General features: G+C 35.4%; 1 protein-coding gene across 3 annotated transcripts in view; it reads right to left on the bottom strand.

Moving 5' to 3' along the window:
- The window catches only part of ATP11B (ATPase phospholipid transporting 11B (putative)), a 112073-nt gene that overhangs the window by 30666 nt on the left and 56929 nt on the right, over nucleotides 1-24478 (bottom strand). For all 3 annotated transcript variants that reach the window (XM_018047490.1, XM_005675219.3, XM_018047495.1), the window contains 8 exons: nucleotides 22598-22779; nucleotides 20950-21153; nucleotides 15848-16001; nucleotides 10584-10686; nucleotides 7277-7422; nucleotides 5995-6054; nucleotides 4133-4260; nucleotides 2479-2617 (listed from right to left, as the gene is read on the bottom strand). In XM_018047490.1, the coding sequence (XP_017902979.1) occupies nucleotides 2479-2617; nucleotides 4133-4260; nucleotides 5995-6054; nucleotides 7277-7422; nucleotides 10584-10686; nucleotides 15848-16001; nucleotides 20950-21153; nucleotides 22598-22779 (1116 nt within the window). The remainder of the gene's footprint in view (nucleotides 1-2478; nucleotides 2618-4132; nucleotides 4261-5994; nucleotides 6055-7276; nucleotides 7423-10583; nucleotides 10687-15847; nucleotides 16002-20949; nucleotides 21154-22597; nucleotides 22780-24478) is intronic.

A 24478-nucleotide genomic window follows, 5' to 3' on the forward strand; every position in this document is an offset into this window, starting at 1 on the left:
ATGATGATAAGGTTATTGAGAAATAAGAGGATATAAATTCTGAGATTAATGAAAAAATAATAGAAATATGTAAAAATGATAGGAATAATTACAGCTGGGTACAAGGAGAACAGGTGGTTTTATTTTTTATTTTTGTATATTTTTCTGATACAGTATTTCAAAATCAGAAGAAAAGTAACTAGCACAAAAGAGATCTCTTTAACTTCCTTTTAATCCAATGACATCTTCCTTTTTTCTTAACTATTCCCCCTCTTTATTCTGTCCCATTTTCAGCCCAGTGTTTTTGGTGGAAATGGGCATGTTCATCCATATATTTGATGACTGAACTTCCCTGGTGATTCACTGGTTTGGAATCTGCCTGCCAATGCAGGGACACAGGTTCGATTCCTAGTCCAAGAAGATCCCACATGCAAAGACGCAACTAAGCTCATGGGCCACAACTGCTAAGACCACACTCTAGAGCCCCTGCTCCGCAACAAGAGAAGCTACCACAATGAGAAGCCACCACAATGAGAAGCCTGTGCACTGCAGCTAGAGTAGCCCCTGCTCACTGCAACTAAAGAAAGCCTGTGAGCAGCAACCAAGACCTAGCACAGGCAAATGAATAAATATATATATATTTGATGGTCCTTGTAATACTGCACAGAAGTGTACCAGGCTAATAATTGTTTCTCAACAGAATTTAGGATCATGGCAAAGCATATAGGCTTTGACATTATACAGACTTATACTGTATAATATAGGTTATAATAGTCTATATTATATAATATAGACTATTATATATCAATTATATAATATTGAATTATACTTTTGCAATTTATTTACTATGCGACTTGAGGCAAGTTTCTTGAGATTACTTTTCTAATATGAAAAAAGTAACATATATTTTCCTGATATAGGATTGTTGTTACAATTTAGGAAGTTAATACATGGAATATACCTGGCACAGAGGAAAAAATTTGAATAAAATTACTTGGGGGAAGTGCTGTAACATTCATGCTACACAAACTAGATTCATACATTTTTCCAAACCTGGCTAAGCATGTCCTCAAAAGTGGCGATAATGGAGAAGGAAATGGCAACCCACTCCAGTATTCTTGCCTGGAGAATCCCATGGACAGAGGAGCCTGGCGGGCTACAGTCCACGGGGTAGCAAAGAGTTGGACACAACTGAACAACTTCACTTTCTTTCTTTCTTTCACTTTACATTTATTCCTAGTTACTTTATTTTTTGTTGTTGACACTTTTGTCCATTATTTTTCATTGTTGATACTTTTCTCATTGCATGATACTTTTAAAAATTGATACTTTCTAATTGACTGCTGGTGGTATATAAAAATGCAGTGGATTTTTGTGCAAGGATCCATTTACTTTAATAAATTATTTTAAGTAGTAAAAAAAAAAAGTGGCAATAACATGTATGTTCCTATTCTACATCTTAAAGGGATTTGCATGGTTAAAGCCGAAAATTGAAATCCATTTCCTTTATGCTCTTGAATATTGTTATTTCAATGCTCATTTCCTGTATCTCTCACAAGACTCTAAGCTCCATAACCGAGTGTTAGTTTCTCTCATAAATCCAGGCACTAGTATAGTACATGGGAATGGCTGGTCCTCAATAAATGTTTGTTGCACAGATAAAACGTCGTATTCTCCCAACTGCAAATATATTTTGGAGTTCTTAAGTACTGCCAACAGAAAACAGAAACTAAAGGTGACAAGTATTTTCAGTCTATCACAGGACTACAGCTGTCATTTCTTTTCTTCCTAACCTATCTAGTTAAGCCTAGAGAGAGAGGCCGAGTTCTGCAAAGCATCTCTGAACATGAGCATTCCAGTCAGGACACAGAAGCAACAAACTGTGTGGTACTCCTTTCCAAGTTTACATTTCAGAAATATGGCCATTCTAAACTGTAACTTGACATCTTCAGGATTGCTGGTGTGCACTTAAGAGCACAGCAGCACTTTTTAAGCATACCAAAAAAAAAAACCCCAACCCATCCATTTAAAAGCAAAACCCTAGACATTGTCTCTATTTCTCATTTGCAAAAGCCAAGTAATAGTATTGTTCCAACAGAATTACTGTGAGGATTAATGGAAATGCAGCACCTAAAGCACTGAGCACAATATTGAGTACTAAATTAACAGTAGCTATTGTTAAAACACAATCCTGAAGTGAACAGCATGCAGTGGCATGAATATATCCCCTTATATGAATTAATTTTTGAACCCGCAAAACTACTTAGGTAACTTGAGATTCACATTAAAATTACACTGCACTGCCTTTCTGTTTTAATTTTCATTTGTATGAAATTTGATTAAAAATAAGTTAAAACCTTTTAACAATTGCATTTTAATTTAATATATACAACTTTATAACTTAAATGTAATTTTACTTTATTTTTTATGACAGAAAGTTATCAAAAGCCAAACTACATTAATTATTAATAACATTCTATAAAAAACTGTATATTTTACCTGGCCATTTCCAAGCAGAGATGTATCTTTCCCTATGAGAAAATAGGATCCAAAAAAGAAAATAAAGGCATGACTGAAACCCAAGATGGTCCAATAAAGAAATGTTTTCATGCTTAATTGACGGTTTTTACTTATGTCTCTGCAAATTTAAAAAAAAGAGGAAAAAAAAAATCAGGATTTATTATTTACCTACTAAATAATTATTACAATTTGATAATTAAAAAACAAGATGGCTTTTTAATTTCAAATTGCTTACAAATTTTAGCAGAAAGAACAACACCTAATTTACAAACCACTGCTTGTAAATCATACAGCTGTGTAATAGCTTACAATTCTCATAACATATTCAAATACAATTTTTCATTTGATAAGGAAATATGATATGGGCATAATTCTTCAGTTTAATTGTGTAAAGTTGCTATTTCTTTGTTATTTACTTTTTTGTGGCCATAATGTGTGCATTATGGGATCTTAGTTTCCTGACCAGGAATTGAACCTGGCCCCCTAGTAGTGAAAGCCTAGAATCCTGACCACTGGACTGCCTGGGAATTCCCTCTGTCAAATTCTGTTACATTCTGTTATAACTCAGCCATGATTATTTCTTTATGGTGGAGTCACGTGAGCTAGGTTCAGCACTAAGGTTCCTGAGTTCACATCTATCAACAGCTATTATGAGAAGAAAAGTCTATGCCAATCTTGGGTCAGGGCTTCGGTAGCTCAGCTGCTAAAGAATCTGCCTGCAATGACGGAGACCCTGGTTCAATTCACAGCCCAGGAAGATCTGCTGGAGAAGGGATAGGCTACCGACTCCAGTATTCCTGGGCTTTCCTGGTGGCTCAGATGATAAAGAATCCTCCTGCTATGCAGGAGACCTGGGTTCAATCCCTGGGTTGGGAAGATACACTGGAGCGGGGCATGGCAACCCACTCTAGTATTCTGGCCTGGAGAATCCCCATGGACAGAGGAGCCTGGTGGGCTATATAGTCCATGGGGTTGCAAAGAGTCAGACACAACTAAACAATTAAGCACAATCCTGGGCCAAGCCCAGACCTAGACATCCTGGGAAATCAAGCTAAGTTACTGCCATTTCTGGATAACTGAATATCTCTGTAAGTGTAAAGGTCAAGTTAATGTGGGAATCATAAGTTAGTCCTGAGTTAAGTCCATATATCTATGATTACTTGGTTCTGAGAAAGGAAAAACCCAGGGGGCCTGGGATGGGATTTAATGGCCTCAATTCTGCATTTTGCATCAATTACTACCCATAAATTTGGCAGGTCTAGAACACGAACTATTTTTTAGGAACTCTAGAGACAACTAAGTAATGAATAACTTGTGTGTGTGCCCATGAAACAGAGTATTGTTGGTTTAAAACAGTAAGTGCCAATTACCCAACTGCTCAGTGCATTCCGAGGACGACACTATTCATTCCTAAAAACATTGGAAAAATCATTCAAATATTCTCTTCAATGTTGAACACCTATAAATCATATGAAAACTTAAGTATTTCCCTTAGTAAGACATTAATCACCAAGAAATTGCCTGATATACTTGCTTATTTTTAAGATATTTTTAAAAATGGGTAACTATTGAAATACAACGTACTACTTGTTGCAAGAGGTGGTATGGACATTTAATATTGGAAAACACTTACCGATAGAGGGTGGGCTTGTTCTGTAATACATGAGGGTCTATATGTTGTTCCAACAGACTATATATCAGAATAGGCAGGGATGTAAAACAAATATTGTATAAAGTCAGGTACACGCTGTCATATAGTGTCTAGAAAGAGAAATTTGTAGGAATTTGTAGACTCTAGATTACTATTATTCATATAATTACAAAGAAGCACCATAAAAATTACATATTTTCAGTTTACTCTGAATCCATTTTCATAAGTCTAATTTGTTTCTTATATAGCCATAATGTTTCTACATTTATATTCTTTGTGGAAATTGGAATATTTTGTTATGTCACATGATTCTGCTATTACAGTCAGATGGCTCTATATTTCAAGATATTCTAATTTGATCACTGTGATGCAATTTTACACAATTCTCTTACATGTGTCCTAGGCTTGTTATTATTTCTTTGATGTACTACACATATAGTTTTGCTTTCATAGCTTTGTCTTCCCACCTAAGTCCTACACTTTCTTTAATCCATGATCCATGAAACTTAAAAACCCTGGCTTAAATTCCTGATGATAGCTGCTTCTTCTAAACAGTTATATGTGCTACTGTTGGTACTAAGTGCTTAGCACTTTGCCTATTCTTCACATATAGCTTTTATTAACATTGACACTGTCGCTCAGATTATACTATAAATTCCCTGAAAACCTAATCAAAATAGGTTAAGTCTTGTCACATGCTCTCACAGCATTCTCTATTTCATCCAAGTAGAACATTTTTACTAGCAATCAGTGTCCAAGCAGGTGTCTCAGATTTAGAGTTTCAGGTTGTAAACAAAGGAGAAAACTGTGATTAAGGGTAGGAAAAAACTCATTAAAAAAACCCCCAAAAACCTAAGATAATTAAAACTTTCAATAAATCAGAACAAATGTCTTGATCAATTAGAGATGCTGAGTATGGTATGTGAGAAGGGTGCTCAAGTAGTCAGAAGCATGGTTTAGTTATTAACTTAACTATGTAATCTTGGGCTACTTAGTTAATCTTTATGGACTTCAGTTTCCTTCTCTACGTGACATGTGTACAAAGAAAAGATCCATCAAGTGTTCATTATAGTTACTGTTAACCTATTACAAAGTTTTCCCTCTGAGCATATAGCCATGTAGCTTCAGAACCCTTTTCAATATAGCACTCCTGGAACCTCCATTTATTTACCTTCTGAGATGAAACCTGTATGTCACCCCTGGACTCAATCACTATGTTTCTTCCAAATCTAAAAAAAATTCTATGAGTCAAAAAATAATGATGTAATCTTCCAACAATTACGGGGCCTGGCTTGATATGAATTTTATAGAAGTACTATACATAAGTTGAGGCTTCCCTGGTGGCTCAGAGGTTAAAGTGTCTGCTTGTAATACAGGAGACCTGGGTTTGATCCCTGGGTTGGGAAGATCCCCTGGAGAAGGAAATGGCAACCCACTCCAGTATTCTTGTCTGGAGAATCCCATGGACGGAGGAGCCTGGTGGGCTACAGTCCACGAGGTTGCAAAGAGCTGGACACAACTGAGAGACTTCACTTCACTTCATACATAAGTTGAAAATAGCAAAGTCCTCTCATAAGCTACGAGGAGTAATAATATCTATTTTTTTAAAAAAGCATCCACAGTTAAAATATTTTTTGGTATTCACACTCACTTCAAACTGAAAATCAGAAAAAATAAATATTGACGCTAAGCTAATTAAATATACTATAAGAAAAGTTATGTCTAGCTAGTTATCTGTACAACTAGGAAAAACAGAAAAAGTCCCTCCAAGAATTTAACAAAACCTGAACACACATACTTTACTCTTTATCTAAAAGGATAAAACAAAGATTCTATTTACTTACTTGTTGAGAAAACAAACAGTAGAACTGATATAAAAATTGGGGTGTGATAAAGCACACATTCTGAAAAACAAGATTAAATGGAAATAACTGAAATATTTAAGTCTAAATGAGAGATGATTTCTAAAAATGACTTTTATTAAACAGTCCAGAAAATAATCTCAGTTGATATGGTAAGTAGATCTGCCCATCAGAACTTGTCCATACAAAATAGGAAAATAAGAATCCCATTTTATTAAAAAATGCCTAAAAGTAGTCTATGAAACACTGCAAATGTCAGAATGAAGTTACCTTTGACTCTTATCATTGCCAAACAATATGACAATTTTGAATTTATAACTATTATTCAATACTTTTCATACACAACAATTAGGAAGGTTTACTTAAAGGGCTAAAATTACTTTAAAATGCAAAAATATTTAAAATACAATAAATGGAGTGATCAAAATCTCTTTCCATTACAAAAGCCTTAGGTCACAGCAAAAGTTGTTATAATAAGCTAAGAAAAAACCGCCAACATCGTCTATTAGCATCATGCAATCTCCCTGTGTTCTTTCACTGGGCTGCAGCCACCAACTACATAAATACATGCAACACAGAACACTCTGATGTATCAATGTCTTGGTATTCAGAGGAGCTTAACATTGGTTCCAAATAATCCTATCTTTGCCCAAAGGGTCAAGAGAGAGAACAATATTTCAACCTAATTGGCTTCCTTGTAATTCTCTGTACTTTATTTTAAGCATCTAAAATCGCTATACTGAGTAGTTTATACTACTAGACTACCGGTCATTCATGGCCCAAAAAAGATTTAAGAACTTCTGCTTAAAATCATAATAGTGGAGATAAAATTAAAATTTACTACTGGTTCAGGACAAAATAACAATAAATCAAACCAATCATGTTCTAATTTGCATAGAATAAAATAAGTGAGAATTTTGATGTGTCCTGACAAATTCATACATCCATGTAACCGCCACCACAATCAAGTTAAAGAACTTTTCTGTCAAGCAAAGTTCTATCATATACGTTTCTAGTCAATTCTATCACTCACACTCTTGGCCTCAGGCAACTACTGATTTGCTTTCAAATCAGTGTATTTCTATAATGTGTGAGTACACATTAGATTTAAGATAAAATAATAAAAGTATATTCCATAGACTATTATTTTGACATATAGAAAAAAATTTCAGACTAATTTGTATGGTAATATTAATAACATTCCTTAAACTGAAATCTCAAATACTATTAGCAATTAACTCTAAAATATCTCAATTAAACTCACCTTATAAAAAAAATACTGTACAAGAGTAGCTATTCTAATGTAATAAAAATGACCATGAACAAAAAGCAATTTGGAGAGAAATTTAAATCTAGCTATTGCATAGTCACTGTTCCTTGCAGCTTGTCTTCCTTCTTTACCCATGATTCCTGTAATACAGGGGACCAAAAGGTTAGTTCACTGATAATTGGTAAATGTAAATTTTAACATATGCCTGCAAATACCTTAATTATCTGTAGCAGCTGAACCTGGATTTAGGATCACTATATCCTAAATTATAGTAGACAGTAGATTCCCAAAAGGTTGCTCTATTTATATCAAATATGTAATTAATATGAAGCTATAACATATACTAGGCATATAATGTCAATCTTCAAAGAACTAGAATAAAATTGATATAAAATATTAAAAGTTCAGGATCTAAGAACATTTTTTTATTTTAATGAAGAGAATGCCATAAAACAGCTCTCACGTCTCTATTTCCAAGGAACATAAAAAATATGCTGGATCAAGTAAAAATAACCATGTTTAACAGTTTTAAAACTCTCAAGCAAAACTCAGTGTGCTTTTTAAAAGAAAAATTTACAATATTACTTAAAATCAGTACATAATTTTATCTCACAAATATGACCACTTTTTTTGAGGTTACTATATTTCATTAGGTTTCAAAAGTTATTGCCAAGTTTGTTGATTCAATGTGAAACCAGCATTGAAAAAATTATTTTTTCAAAATTAAAAATTTCTATTTTTGTCATAAAAGGATCAAAGTGTTCCAAAATGTAAAGACAATCATCTATATTCACAGCTCCTAGAGAAAACCACTATTTCTGGTCTATATACTCTTAGAAGTTTTCCTTATGCATATTTCATATATGTTTACTTAACATATATACAAACAAGTACATAAAGATAGGATTATTTGTTTTGTAATCTGCTTTCATCACTTTCTACATTATGCACACTGTTTACTTACTATATATGGACATATGTGCTTGCTAACATAGTCATTTATTTTCTTAAAAGGAATTCCTGGATGCCTAGTCACTAGGTCAAAGGGCACACATTTAATTTTATTTGCTATGCACAGGCTTTCACTAGTTGCAGCAAGGGGGAGTTACTGTTTGCTGTGGTGCACGGGCTTCTCATTACAATGGCTTCTCTCGCTGCACAGCACAGGATCTAGGAGCATGGGCTTCAGTAGCTGGAGCATGCGGGCTCAATTAGTTGTGGCTCTCGGGCCCTAGAGCATGAGGGTTTCACTAGTCGTGGCACGAGAGCTGAGCAGTTTTGGCACACAGGCTTGGTTGTTCTGTATCATGTGGAATCTTCCTGGACTACGGACTGAAATCACATCCCCTGCATTGGCAGGCAAGATCCCTATCCACTGTACCACCAGGGAAGTCCAAAGGGCGCACATTTAAAATTGTTATATATAATAATGCACGGTGTATGAATTGCATGCCCACTAACATCGTTTAAGGGCATTTGTTAATCTACATGCGTGTGTGCTCAGTTGTGTCCAAGTCTTTGCGACCCCATGGACTGTAGTCCACCAGGCTCCTCTGTCCATGGAGTTTTCCAGGTAAGAAAACTGGAGTGGGTTGCCATTTCCTACTCCAGGTATCTTCCTGTCCAGGGACTGAACCCCCATCCCTTGCATCTCCTGCATTGGCAGGAGAGTTCTTTAACCACAGTGCCACCTAACAAGTCTATACCCTTGTCCATGTCAGGGTTTTTTTGCCACTCTGACAGGCAATTTTAACTTACTTTTTGATTATTAGGGAGCTTTCTACTAGAGTGTTTTTCTTATTCTCCTTAATTTAAGACCTCACATAACAGGAATACTATCATCTATTTTACAAATATTCTTTACTAGTTTGTCTTTAAAATTTTTTTATGTAAGTATTTACTTCTGTCACACATGTTGATCTTTTTCCTTTTCAGGTCCTTGCTTTCTTTGGTTTTGTATTTAAAAGATCCTTCCATACCACAAATAACAGGATTAGTCACCAAAGTCTTTTACCTTTTATGGCCTTCAAAAATTATTTAAATCCTAATCCATCTGGAATTTGTTTTGCTATAAGCAATGGGAAGGGACTCAACTTTTTCCCCCCAAATAACTAGTTATATCAGTGTTTTATTAGATCAAATAATTTGTTTCCTTACTTAATTTGAAACATCTCCTTTGTTACATACTAAATTTCCAGGTGTTCCGAATTGATTCTGTTCACTGGTCTGGCTGTTAGCATATTATTGATAAAATCAAACTGTTACAAGTATTGTAGCTTTATATACTCTAACATATGATACAGTAAGTTATCAAATTATCATGAAGATTTCTGGGAAACAACAGTATAAACAATATAAAGAGAGTGAAGTTTTCAAAATGAAGAGTTAATTATCCCAAAGAGGAAGGAGCTGATTTGAGGGCTACACTAGAAATATGGGACCTGATCAGTACTCATCACACAGGCAACTCCAGAGCAAGGACTATCTTCTATTATAACTCTAAAATTTTATCCTTCAACAAAAACCCATACTCCTCTCTTTTGCTTCCTCAATAAAATTATTGAGGAAGATAGGTCAAAATATGGTTTAAGTGGGAAATGACTGGTAATATATATACAATAAAATGATTTTAGTATTCTGAATTTAATAAAAATTTTAGGCAAAATAGAAAAAAATTAGCATAAAGGTTATTAAATTAGAAAGTTACTTGAAATTTTATAGTTTGGTATAATTTCCTGTCTCTACAATTATCTTTAAAATACATTCCAAAATCTTTAGACTAATGGATAAATAATAATATTCTAAAATAATAATTATATATATCATGAACTTAGAATTTAAAAATGATAAAGATACTGTGTAAAAGTATTTAAAAAGGTACAAAATTGCATGTAAAACTAAACTAACTTTACTGGGAAGAAGAACTGTCGAAGATAAAATTCACTAGTGGTATTTATTTCCTTGAAAATTTGCAATTAAAACATCCTGAGGCTTCCCTGGTGGTCCAAGTGGCTAAGACGCCACATTCCCAAAACAAAGGGCCTGGGTTCAGTCCCTGGTCAGGTAACTAGATCCCCCATGCTACAACTATGACCCAGGGCAGCCAAATGAATATTTTTTAAAAATCCTAAATATTGGGCTTAATAATGACAGGTTTCTGACAGAAATATGATGAGATATATTACACCACTGTATTTAGTTTTCATTCGTATATGTGACATTGTACTTTATTCTATAAAGGAAGATTCATCATCAAATAATTATAACAACTTTACAAGTTCAAAGAAAAAATATCAATCACCTATGCCAACATGTGCTTCTTGTATCATGCTTACATCGTTAGCACCATCGCCAATAGCCAATGTTATTGGCTTCTCAGGTGAGATTTTTATCAGTCTTATTACCTAAAAGACATACAACTCATTAATTATAATAAAATTTCAATTTTCTTGTATTTATATAAAATTACTTATCTGAAATGATCTGTTGTAAGAATAGTAATAAAAAAATTAGTTTTATATTGGACAGTAATATGCACTGGGGTTCATTGTTTGAGGGATGTCTCCATTAAGACGTTACGAATGTCTTTCAGAAATGACAACAAAACAGACTGCGGTCTTTGGATTGTATGATGGGATGTAAGAATCTGTTAAACACAGCTTGAATTTATAAAAAGCATAATAATTGTGTAAAAAAATTAACTACAATTAATTGAACTTTGTCAGGCAATTTTTTTCTTCACGAAATTATTTTCATTTGATACAGAGGAAAGATAATTATTTTCTCTTGTAATAAAGTTTCTTAAAAATTTAAACAGCCATCAAAATAAAATTCAATGAAATCTAAAGGATGGTTTCTTTGGAACACTTGAATGTACTTTTCTTTTTTTTTTTAATCAAGAGAAACCAGATTTATTGTGACTTTGAGGCTAAAATTTCAAGAATCCGTATAGGCAAAATACAGTAAAGCAAAAATGATGGCAAACATGTAAGTGACATGAAGATTTAGAGAACATGTGACTGGAAACAGAACATTTTTTTTGACCACAGAAGTTAAATAAGCTATTTAAGATTTACTAGAGAAACACTATAAATTGTTACTCAGGAAGATACAATTCTATAACAACATCATGATTTATTAAAGCACAGCATTCTGGACAACAAAGGGCCTTAACAGTTGTCTATTCTCAGCCAAACTTCTAAGTTAGTTTCTCTTAATAAAAAACATGTTATACTTTAAATTAGTAATTTAACTGATGAGGAAGTTACCATAATACCTATTTTAACATTGAACAAATCTAACCACCTATTGGACATTAATGTAAAATCCTGACAGAATTTGATTTAAAACTTCTCAAAATAAACAGAATGTACTTTTCTAAAGAATTTAGGCATTAGATCTGTTTGGTCTCCAGTTTAATGTCCACAGACTGGGGTATATGGGTTATAATAATAAAATAGGCACTGTAATAAAACCCCATGAAGCCAAAAAAAAAACCTGGATGTACAGTTTATTAGCTCTATATCTGAAATAATATGTTTAGATGTATATTTCTAAGCATGTACTTGTGATGGTTTCAGTTACAAAAAATATTTGTATAAGTTTTCACTTGAATCATAGCTGAACATTAAATATTTCCTAACTACAGACCACGCAGAAGTGCGCCGGCTGTGACAGACTGCACAGAGGCGTGGCCAAGAGGAGCTACCCCACGCCTGAGGTCAGAGGTGGTGGCCGGAGGAACTACGCAACGCCCGAGGTCAGGGGTGGCTACCGAGAGGAGCAACCCCACATCCAAGAAGTGGCGGCTGCGCGGGTGCAGGAGGACCAACACGAGCTACTCCACGTTCAAGGTCAGGAGGGGCGACCTAGTCCAAGGTAAGGAGCAGTGGCTGCGCTTTGCTGGAGCAGCTGTGAAGAGATACTCCACATCCAAGGTAACAGAAACCCAAGTTAAGATGGTAGGTGTTAAGAGAGGGCATCAGAGGGCAGACACAATGAAACCAAAATCACAGAAAACTAGTCAATCTGATCACACAGACCACAGCATGGTCTAACTCAATGAAACTAAGCCATGCTGTGTAGGGCCACCCAAGACGGACAGCTCATAGTGGAGAGCTCTGACAGAATGTGGTCCATTGGAGAAGGGAATGGCAAACCACTTCAGTATTCTTGCCTTGAGAACCCTATGAACAGTAAGAAAAGGCAAAATGATAGGATACTGAAAGAGGAACTTCCCAGGTCGGTAGCTGCTCAATATGCTACAGAAGATCAGTGGAGAAATAACTTCAGAAAGAATGAAGGGATTGAGCAAAGCAAAAACAATGCCCAGTTGTGGATGTGACTGGTGACAGAATCAAGGTCCGATGCTGTAAAGAGCAATATTGCATAGGAACCTGGAATGTTTAGGTCCATAAATTAAGGCAAATTGGAAGTGGTCAAACAGGAGATGGCAAGAGTGAACGTCGACATTCTAGGAATCAGTGAACTAAAATGGACTGGAATAGGTGACTTTAACTCAGATGACCAGTGTATCTACTACTGCGGGCAGGAATCCCTTAGAAGAAATAGAGTAGCCATCATGGTCAACAAGAGTCCGAAATGCAGTACCTGGATACAGTCTCAAAAATGACAGAATGATCTGTTTGTTTTCAAGGCAAACCATTCAGTATCACGGTGATCCAAGCCTATGCACCAACCAGTAATGCTGAAGTAGCTGAAGTTGAAAGGTTCTATGAAGACCTACAAGACCTGTTAGAACTAACACCCAAAAAAGATGCCCTTTTCATCATAGGGGACTGGAATGCAAAAGTAGGAAGTCAAGAAACACCTGGAGTAACAGGCAAATTTGGCCTTGGAGTACGGAATGAAGCAGGGCAAAGGCTAATAGAGTTTTGCCAAGAGAACATATTGGTCATAGCAAACACTGTCTTCCAACAACACAAGAGAAGACTCTACACATGGACATCACCAGATGGTCAACACCAAAATCAAAATGATTATATTCTTTGCAGCCAAAGATGGAGAAGCTCTATACAGTCAGCAAAAACAAAAACGGGAGCTGACTGTGGCTCACATCATGAACTCCTTTTGCCAAATACAGACTTAAACTGAAGAAAGTAGGGAAAACCACTAGACCATTCAGGTATGACCTAAATCAAATCCCATATGATTATACAGTGAAAGTGAGAAGCAGATTTAAGGGACCAGATCTGATAGAGTACTGGATGAACTACGGAATGAGGTTCGTGACATTGTACAGGAGACAGGGATCACGACCATCCCCATGGACAAGAAATGCAAAACAGGAAATGGCTGTCTGAGGACTTCCAAATAGCTGTGAAAAGAAGAGAAGTGAAAAGCAAAGGAGAATAGGAAAGATATTCCCATTTGAATGCAGAGTTCCAAAGAATAGCAAGGAGAGATAAGAAAGCCTTCCTTCCTCAGTGATCAATGCAAAGAAATAGAGGAAAACAATAGAATGGGAAAGACTAGACATCTCTTCAAGAAAATTAGATACCAAGGGACCATTTCATGCAAAGATGGGCTCAATAAAGGACAGAAATGGTATGGACCTAACAGAGGCAGAAGATATTAAGAAGAGATGGCAAGAATACACAGAAGAACTCTACAAAAAAGATCTTCACGACCCAGATAATCACGATGGTGTGATTACTCACCTAGAGCCAGACATCCTGGAATGTGAAGTCAAGTGGGCCTCAAAAAGCATCACTACAAACAAAGCTAGTGGAGGTGATGGAACTCCAGTTGAGCTATTTCAAATCCTGAAAGATGATACTGTGAAAGTGCTGCACTCAATAGGCCAGCAAATTTGGAAAACTCAGCAGTGGCCACAGGACTGGAAAAGGTCAGTTTTCATTCCAATCCTGAAGAAAGGCAATGCCAAAGAATGCTCAAACTACCGCACAATTGCACTCATCTCACATGCTAGTAAAGTAATGCTCAAAATTCTCCAAGCCAGGCTTCAGCAATACATGAACCATGAACTTCCAGAGGTGCAAGATGGATTTAGAAAAGGCAGAGGAACCAGAGATCAAATTGCCAACATCTGTTGGATCATTGAAAAAACAAGAGAGTTCCAGAAAAACATCTATTTCTGCTTTATTGACTATGACAAAGCCTTTGAATGCGTGGATCACAATAAACTGTGGAAAATTCTGAAAGAGATGGGAATACCAGACCACCTGATCTGCCTCTTGAGAAATTTGTATGCAGGTCAGAAGTAACAGTTAGAACTGGACATGGAACAACAGCCTGGTTCCCAATAGGAAAAGGAGTACGTCAAGGCTGTATATTGTCACCCTGCTTGTTTAATTTATATGTAGAGTACATCATGAGAAACGCTGGGCTGGAAGAAGCACAAGCTGGAATCAAGATTGCCGGGAGAAATATCAATCTCAGATATGCAGATGATACCACCCTTATGGCAGAAAGTGAAGAGGAACTAAACAAAAAGCCTCTTGATTAAAGTGAAAGAGGAGAGTGAAAAAGTTGGCTTAAAGCTCAACATTCAGAAAACTAAGATTATAGCATCTGGTCCCATCACATCATGACAAAATTATGACCAACCTAGATAGCATATTAAAAAGCAGAGACCTTACTTAGCCAACAAAGGTCCACCTAGTCAAGGCCATGGTTTTTCCAGTGGTCATGTATGGATGTGAGAGTTGGACTGTGAAGAAAGCTGAGCACCAAAGAACCGATGCTTTTGAACTGTGGTGTTGGAGAAGACTCTTGAGAGTCCCTTGGACTGCAAGGAGATCTAACCAGTCCATTCCAAAGGAGACCAGTCCTGGGTGTTCACTGGAAGGACTGATGCTGAGGCTGAAACTCCAATACTTTGGCCACCTCATGCAAAGAGTTGACTCATTGGAAAAGACCCTGATGCTGGGAGAAATTGCAGGCAGGAGGATAAGGAGACGACAGAAGATGAGATGGCTGGATGGCATCACCAACTCGATGCACATGAGTTTGGGTGAACTCCGGGAGTTGGTGATGGGACAGGGAGACATGGCATGTTGTGATTCATGGGGTCACCAAGAGTCGGCAACTGAGCGACTGAACTGAACTACAGCGTCATATCACAATTAATTGGCTTTTTAACTCCTTATTAAAGTTCTATTTAGCACTTAACATTCATTTTTAACAAAGAGAATTATCAATTCATGAGAATCCAAGAATAAGCAAAGATCAACAGAATGACTTCGAGGTGCAGATGAACTGAAGTCTTATAGGCTCCTTCACCAGTTAAGTAAAGAACTTGTGAGACTCTAGGAATATCACCAACTGCTCTCTATCACATCATCATTTCTAGGTTACAATGATCTATTTCTATGTTATTATGAATAACTGAAACTTAAATATTTACTGTGAAATTTCCAAAGGCCTAATGTATATGGTTAAAATTCATATTATGAGAAGTGACTGACTCCTGGTTAAGATTCATATACTGTATATCACCAAATGGAACTATGTGAGGCATAACGTTAAAGAATACTTTTAAATCAAAGTATCTCTATGGGACTTGTTATGAAATAAACATACCTTTGCTTTCTGTAGCGGTGCCATACGACAGCACATTACAGCTGAACAGTTTCTACAAACGTCCATAAATAGCTTTTCATGCTCCCTGAGTGCAAGAGACAGACTGGTCCCGTCTACCACCAGACCATGCTGAATCACATGATCCTCTCTAATTCTAAAAAAAAGAAAATGATGATATCCTCTGTAAGACATGCATAAAGCCACAGTATTTACATTCATTTAGTAAACAAAAGATCCTTACTGAAAAATGGATCAGTCACCCACAGACTTCACTTACAAAACTGACATGTCAGGGAATAGAGTTCTACTATTTGAAAGTTAAGATTAAGTAGAACTGCGAGTGACTGATATGAAGAGTAAAATAGATGATATTCAATTTTACAATGAATTGATATATATACACACACACACAGAAACTGTATTTTCTAAAATGTGAATTGTGACACATAATTTGAGGATAGTCTCCCAAACAGTATTAAAAAAATCTTAGAAAAATAAAAATATAGCTAGTTATATATTTAGCAAGTTCTAATTTTAAAAAATTAAATGAAATCAAGAATGTTCAGGAAAATTTACAAACTAGATTCACTGTATATATAAGTAGCAAGGCAAGGAATGAAGAAACCATCAGTTGTCCCTTGATATTTAACCCTACAATGGACTGTAATGCCAGGTATTACAATGGTGAAACATGGATAACATCTCTCTTGTGGGCATACACTGTACTGAGGACTATTTCAAAACACGGTCTAATTATTGGCAGTTGAGAGAACTATATGTGACAAGAAAGAGAAAATAAGTATGTTATCATAAGTATGTTATTGTGTCAGTATGTAAATAAAGTATATTATTGAGCACACTATTTTGTTCAGCTGCTTCACCCCACTCCCCCTTCGGTAATAATTTCTCAGTGAAAGACCCAGCGTATAGATTTACATTCTGGAGCAAGCTTCTTATGCAGTTGAAGGCCAGCACTCAAGAGTAGCATTGTGTTCAATTCAGCGAAAGGAAAATACTACAGTTCACCACTGGGTTCATAGTATAGCAGGACTGCTACTGAGAGACATCCATTTTCATTTTTTTTTCTCAGCTTTATTGAGATATTATTGACATATATGTAAGTTTAAGGTATACAACATGATCTGATACACATATATACTGCAAAAATGATTACTACAATAAGGTTATTTAACACCTCCATCCTTTCATGTAAAAGCTTTTTTTGTCTGTGGTGATAAGATTTGAGAGCTATTCTCTTTACAATTTTCAAATATATAATATAGTTAATTATAGCCACCATACTGTACATTAGATCCCCAGAACTTATTCATCTTACATATAAGCTGGAAGTTTGTACCCCAGACTATCACCTCCCCTTCTCCCCCACAGCCCAGCTCCTGGCAATCACCATTCTATCATTGTTTTTTTTAGATTTCACATATAAGTATTTGTTCTGTCTGTCTGACTTACTTTACTCAGCACATTGTTGTCAAGATCCATCCATGTTATCACAAAAAGCAAGATTTCCTTCTTTTTTTATGGGTGAATAATATTCCTTCGTGTGTGGAAGGAACATCATATTTTCACTGTCCATACACACATTAATGAATATTTAGGTTGTTGCCATTCTTGGCTACGGTGAATAATGTTGCAGTGAACACAAGAGTATGGATCTCTCTGAGACAGTGACTTCATTTCCTTTGTATAAATACCCAAGAATGGAACTGCTGGATTACACGGTAGTTCTATTTAAAGTTTTTTCCATACCATTTTCCATAGCGGCTATTCCCTCAATTTTTAAATGATAAGTGAGAAGACTATTAAATGAGCAACAAGTTATGAGAACTAAACATAATGATGATTTTCAGTCTCCTAATACTTAAAGTTTTCTGTAAGTTAAAATGATGTCTTCACAGTACGCCTAGTAACTATAGTGTTGCACTGTATAGTAAGTGGAAAGCAATGAACATTTACAATATAAATTTTAAAAAATGTATACTTCCTTTATCAATTCTCCAATACCCGAAATCAGCACCTAAACTGACTATTTTTCCTCTCTGTTGGCTGAACTTACTTAGCAACCCCTGCTATCTACAGGCATTCAGTGTAAGCACTGCCTGAGCACATGGTCTCAGAAGCAGCAGCAGCCAAGAGTAGGACAGATCAGATCAGTTTTCCTTGGGAACATTCCCAAGGCACACTAAGTTAGGTTTTTCTCTAGACAGAGTTCATAAATCAGCATACACAATCCAGGGTGTAACATTTATGCAATATGGAAAAGCACACCTCATAGTTCTGGCACATAGTAAGGTAGCATCTGCTTACTTCTGTAGCCTCGTGTTTCAGTATTTCCCACATCCTCTCCCATCTACTCCATTCCCTGGCCATACTTAGCTACTATCAATTGCCTGAATGAGCCTCTCAGCTCTGGGAATTTGCATACATGGGCCACTTTGCTTCTTGGTGTTATTTTCTGACAACTTTACATTTCAAAACAGGAAACAACACAGTCATGAGTTTCAATGTACAATGTTCTAGTGTACAGAGCTGTTTCTAGGATAATCTTGGGCTAAGTTTCCCTCTTCGGTCCACAGACAGCTCTCTGTTCTTGCCTCTGTTACAATTCAGTTGTGACCGTTGAGACAATATATTTACTTCTTTTTTCTGACAAATTGTAAGTATTCTGGGAATAAACAACACACCTTATATGACTGTCCCAAATGCCTACATAGGAGACAATGTGTTTTTGAAGGATTAGATACATACACTAAAGCTTTCAAAGGTATGGAATTCTTTTGCTATATCTAAGATTTTTAGAACAGATACTTCCTGAAAGTCTGTAAATCAAAATCCTATTGACTTATATGGTTAACTCAGAAAACATATTTCAGGAATTCCCTGGTGGTCCAGTGGTTAGGACTCTGTGCTCTCACTGCAGAGATCTGGGTTCAATCTCTGGTTGGGGAACTAATATCCCACAAGCTTTGAGGCTCAGCAAAAGAATATATTCCACTAAGAAGACGGTATCTCTGAAACATACATTTCACATAGCAAGCCTAAAATTAATTTTAAGGTATAATATTCACTTTATAATACACCTTTTGTACAAAACGGGAAATGAACAATAGTCATGATCTTAACAGACTCACCAAAAGCACATATATAGAAGGCTTTAAAATATTTGAAAATACAAATAACAATTATCTTCAGATGGCTGTATTATATTACTAATCATCATATCTTATTTTCAGTGCTTTTAAAGTGAGTATTTATTACTTTTATAATCAGGAGTAATATTTAAGAAGTAAATGATTCTGAACAATTAGTTTGTATATTTAGGGAGTTCTGGACATTATGCCCTTAAATGTTTAAGTAGCCACAACAGTGTTGGCATTGCATCAAAACCAGTGTCATTAACCTAGATCAATCACCTTTTTGAGCTCAAGCAAAGACTGAAAGTTGTACTGTCTCTTCAAAACATTCCTTAAATAAGCTTTTCTGTGATAAAATCCAAAATTTAGTATCACATCAATCCCTGCATAACAAACATAAATAAAGCACTGAATGTACAGTGACAATTGTGGCACTGTGTTTTCATATTTGTTTTTCTGCATTAACATCACAAGACTGCAAAGACAGATACCAGTAGGACATCTCAGATACCTACATATAAGCAACCCTCATGCTTACACTGAAGCACTCCTATTTAAGGTAAAAAAGAGAAAAAAAAAAAACAAAAAACTGGGGCTCCCATGGTGGCTTAGTGGTGAAGAATTTGCCTGCCAACGGAGGAGACACGGGGAATTCAATCAGTGATCTGGGAAGATTCCACAGGCTGCAGGGCAACTAAGCCTGTGCACCACAACTACTGAGCCTGTGCTCTGAAGTCCAGGAGCCACAACTACTGAAGCTCACACGCCCTTGAGCCCATGCTCGGAAGCAAAGAAGCCACTGCAATGAGAAGCCTGCTCACTGCTGGAGAAAAGCCTGCACAGCAATAAAGACACACAGCATGGCCATAAATAAATAAAATTTAAAGAAATTGTGTTAAATGAGGGCTGCTAAAAAAAGTTCATCTACCTAAAGAAGCAGATTTAGAGAAAAACAGATCAAATTAAGAGCATATATACTTATGAAAGTATCTTTGAACAGTAAAATGCAGGTGCGTTTCCCAGTCTGGTTGGTAAATGTTTTCTATACAGCACCAGAAGTAAATATTTCAATTTTAAGCTTTGCAGGCCATGAGACTAAATTGAAGATATTATATAGGTTTTTACATTACAAAAGAAGACACAAATTTTCACAAAAATTTTTAAGTAAAAAAATCTAATAATAATCATTAAATATAATTTTAAAAATAATAGAATAGGAATCTTTTTCTTGGTAGGGAAAGAACATTTTAATTGGGATTCAAAGTTCATGTTCTCTATCAAAGTCAGCTGGCACATGTCCATCTGTTAATGCTGATCTCTAATGAGATTTTACATTTTATTACAAAAGAACCATCGGTAATGAGATTTTTATTTCATATTTGATTATATCTGAAACAGGCAGTGTATTAAAGCATATTGTCACTGAATAATAAACACAATGCTCTGCCATCTAACTTGATAATAAAATAATCAACACTCTACTGTACTTTAAGAGTATGATATTAAAAGTCCATTTTTCTTTTTATGTTGGACATGATAGTTAAATACTGACAACAAAAATATACCAAAATGCCATACAGCAGTGTGGCACAGAAAACAATGAGCTATAACTGTCACTGTGATTTGCAGTGTATCAAGCAGCAATGAGAACCGATAAAAGTGCTCTGTCCCAATTACTCAATTGTGCTGTTATAGCACAAAAGCCTTTGCTGATGTGTAAATGAACCAATGTGGCTCTGTTCCAATAAAATTTACGTACACTAAATTTTTAATTTCATGTAATTTTCACACCATGAAATATTACTCTTGACTTCTTTTTCATCCATTAAAAATTGTAAAAGTTATTTTGAGTGCATGGGCTGTAAAAAAGGGCAGTGAGCAATATTTGGGTCCATTGGGCAATAGCTTCCTGACCCCTGAACTCCATGATGCAGGTAACTATATTCTTACCTTCTGGCAAGCTGCCCCAATTTTTCAGCACATTCACTGTCTGATTTCTGGTTTAAAAGTTCAAGGATGTTCATGGTTCTGTGAAAATGTCCACATGACAAACTCACACTAACCGCCGTTTCATGTTTATCCCCAGTAAGTACCCATACTTTGATACCAGCCATTCTCAATGCTTCAATTGTTTCTCGAACTTTATCTTGTAGTCTGAAAACAAAAGAAAGAAATTAGTAGTAGAGAATACTTTTTTGACCTAATTTTAAGTGTAAACCACACAGTACAAGTAGGGTTAATTCTGAACTCCTTAACCTAGGAATGCTACAGTATAGTAATACAACTGACTTTTTTTCCCACTAGGGAAAAAACAAGAATAACCCAGATCAGTGATCACCTGGCTAATACAAAATCTACAACTGTGTGCTGACACATTTATCACAACGGGCATTCCAGAGTTGCGGGGCATTCAAGGTGACAGTTACTAATCGCCTGGGTCAATACTGCCTTGATGAGAACATGTATGCATTCTCACAATTGTTAAGTTTCCTTCCTCTTCATTTTGGTGGCAGATAATACTACTGTAAACATATTTGGTTTTTTGAAGCTCACAGGGTATTAATATGCTGGAGCACTATGTAAACTTAAATATAATATCTACAACTTTGTATTTTAAGACTGTACTTTGAAGTTTATTTTTATAGAACCAACTAATTATATAGTCTTCACAAATTTATTTCTTAAAAGTCTTAAATTTCAAATTAGGAGATTTTCTTTTTTGATAAGAAAATCTCTTAAATCAGTAGTTCAAAAATCAGACTGCAGACAATAAATGTCTACATAACCTCAGAGAGTCTCACTGAAAAATAAATGAAACACTAGATCTTAAAAAAATGCAAACACCTTAGATTTAGGTCATAGAAAAAAAACGTAACAACAGACTTAATTCGTACAATTCAATAATTCAAGAAACTGAAACATACATGGAGAGAGAGACAGGGAACAAAGGCCACGAATAAACAGACGGCATGGAATTCACAGGCTAACAGAGTGGAGTCTTCAAACAAGTAACTATAATATACTGTCACAGGACAACAGCAGAAACTACCTACAAAACATGAAGGCTTTTCAAAGAAGAGAATTTTAAATACTATTAGGAGTCAGGAAAGATCTTCCTAGAGTGCGGGTAATATATGAACTATAATTTATGAATGGGTATTCATAGATGGATAAATGATCCAGGCAGAAGGCACAGCTTTGCAAAGGAAAAAAGGCAAAAACAGAACAGTTTTAGTTAAAACAGTCTTCACTGTTGTTCAGAAGACAAGACAGTTTGGTACTGCTGAAATGTAAAGCAGAAGGTGGCAATGGTAGGAGGTGAGGCTGGAGAATTAAGCAAGAGCTTAAAATCTTTGAATGGCATACCGACTAGTTGTCTAAAAACTCAAAACTATACATAGCTGGATTCTATCAAGTATTTCAGATAGCTGACTAGGACAAAAATTGTATGTAAAGACTGGGAAAAATTAAAGCTTTAACTTTTTATTTTAAATATATTGTCGTTATAAAATGTTAAAAATGGAGTTTGTCATATATTAGAAATATTTGGTTAGAAAAATTCTTATGAGAAAAATGACACTATTTATCTGATACTTACTTGTCTTCTACTGCTGTAGCTCCCAGTAATATCAGGTCTTTCTCTATGAACTGGAAGACACCTGCCAATTTCTCTTCCCGTTGCTGCAAGGCAGTCCTGGCTTCAAATAAACGTCTATTTATTTCCTCATACTCTTTAGATGTAAACTGCCTATAGGCCATACAAAGAGTTCTTAGCCCTTTCTAAAAGAGAAAAATTAAAAACAAAATTGAATGAAAATAACTAATGGGGAATCAAAAAGTTAGTGAAATAAATTGAGGCTACCATTACCAAAAATCAACTATCAATAATTTAAAAATTATCACTATCTAGTGATAGGAAACTGTTACAAAACCATAGTCACCTGAATTGTGCAATACATATTATCATAGCTCTTTCAATTTCTGATGGGTTCTTAAAAAGTTGCTCATAATAATTAAGGTCACTGAACTGTAGAACATTACAGAGCCTAGACATGATCATAAACATGATCTATCTGTAATAAACTGTTTTTACCAGGAAAGTAAAAAAGTTCTACAAAGCTACTTTCAGGCCAATCAAAAGAGGCAGCACTAGGTTCTACTCTCTTGTTTTAACCACTACAAATTTACTTTTATCTACTTAATTTTTTTTAAGCAAAGGGGACTATAATTTCCTGAGGCTTCATGGTATGACAAATTCACAATTCAAATAAAGAAGATTGTAAGGTGGTCATTATCAACCAACCAATACTTTTCTAGAGCCACAGAATGAATGATTTTTAATTGTATCTTCACTGGTGATTTGGAATTACACAAAACTTAGGAATACATGTTTGATTATCTGATTGTACCAAGGGTCAATTTTTCTTATGGTGTTAATATCTGAAAGTTGGTATCTAACTCTGAAAGCTTATAAAAGTTCTTTTTCTTACATTTTCCCCTCAAACACCCAAAATAAAGATTCTAATAAAAGGACTCAGAAAGGAAAAGTTTTAAAATACTATATGACACTGCTTAGTAGATTTCTAAATACTGGCTTTCCTTGATTTACATATGACCTATATTTATAAACACCCGTTTCTCTTAAATACGTCAAGAGACTATGAGAGTTATAAATAAACGAAAGCAATTCATTCCACAAGTATTTATTGAGTCCTAGCTTAGTTAAAGCATTGTTCTAGATATTAAAATGACAGAAAAGTAGAATATCTTTGTTCTTACAGATGTTACAGTGTGGTAGATGAATTAGACCATAAACAATTTGAAAATAAGTGACGGGAGAAAAGAAACTGTAAAAAGGCAGATGTATAGAGATAAGTATGGAGCAAACATTTACAGAACTGCAGGAATGAGAGATCATGAAGCTCTAAGACTGAGACAGAACTGCTTAGTAAGCTTCCTCTTCACATGAACTGTGGCACTTTAGTTTTGTAAGATTCTCCTACATTCTTTTATTAAGAGGGACATAAGTCACATACCATAATTCACTTTAAAGAGTACAATTAGGTGGTCCTTAGTGTACTCATGAAGTGATGCAATTATTATGACTACGTGATTCCAGAACATTTTCATCACCATCAAAAGGAATTCCATACTCATTAGCAGACACTTCCCTTTTGCCCCTTCCTCCAGCTCCTGACAACTACTAATCTGATTTCTGGCTCTATGAATTGGCTTATTCCGGATATTTCATATAAACAGAATATATGGCCTTTTGTGACTAGCTTCTTTCACTTAACAAGGAATATCATTTCTTTTAATGGCCAATTAACATTCCATTATACAGATAGGACATTGTTTAATCCATTCATCAGCTGACAGACATTTGGGTTTTTCCATTTTTTTGGCTATTAGGAATAAAGCTGCTACAAACATTTGTGTCCAAGTTTTTGTTAGATGTGTATTTTCAATTCTATGGATG

The sequence above is a fragment of the Capra hircus genome, chromosome 1 (genome assembly GCF_001704415.2).
Source record: "Capra hircus breed San Clemente chromosome 1, ASM170441v1, whole genome shotgun sequence".
Taxonomy (NCBI): domain Eukaryota; kingdom Metazoa; phylum Chordata; class Mammalia; order Artiodactyla; family Bovidae; genus Capra; species Capra hircus.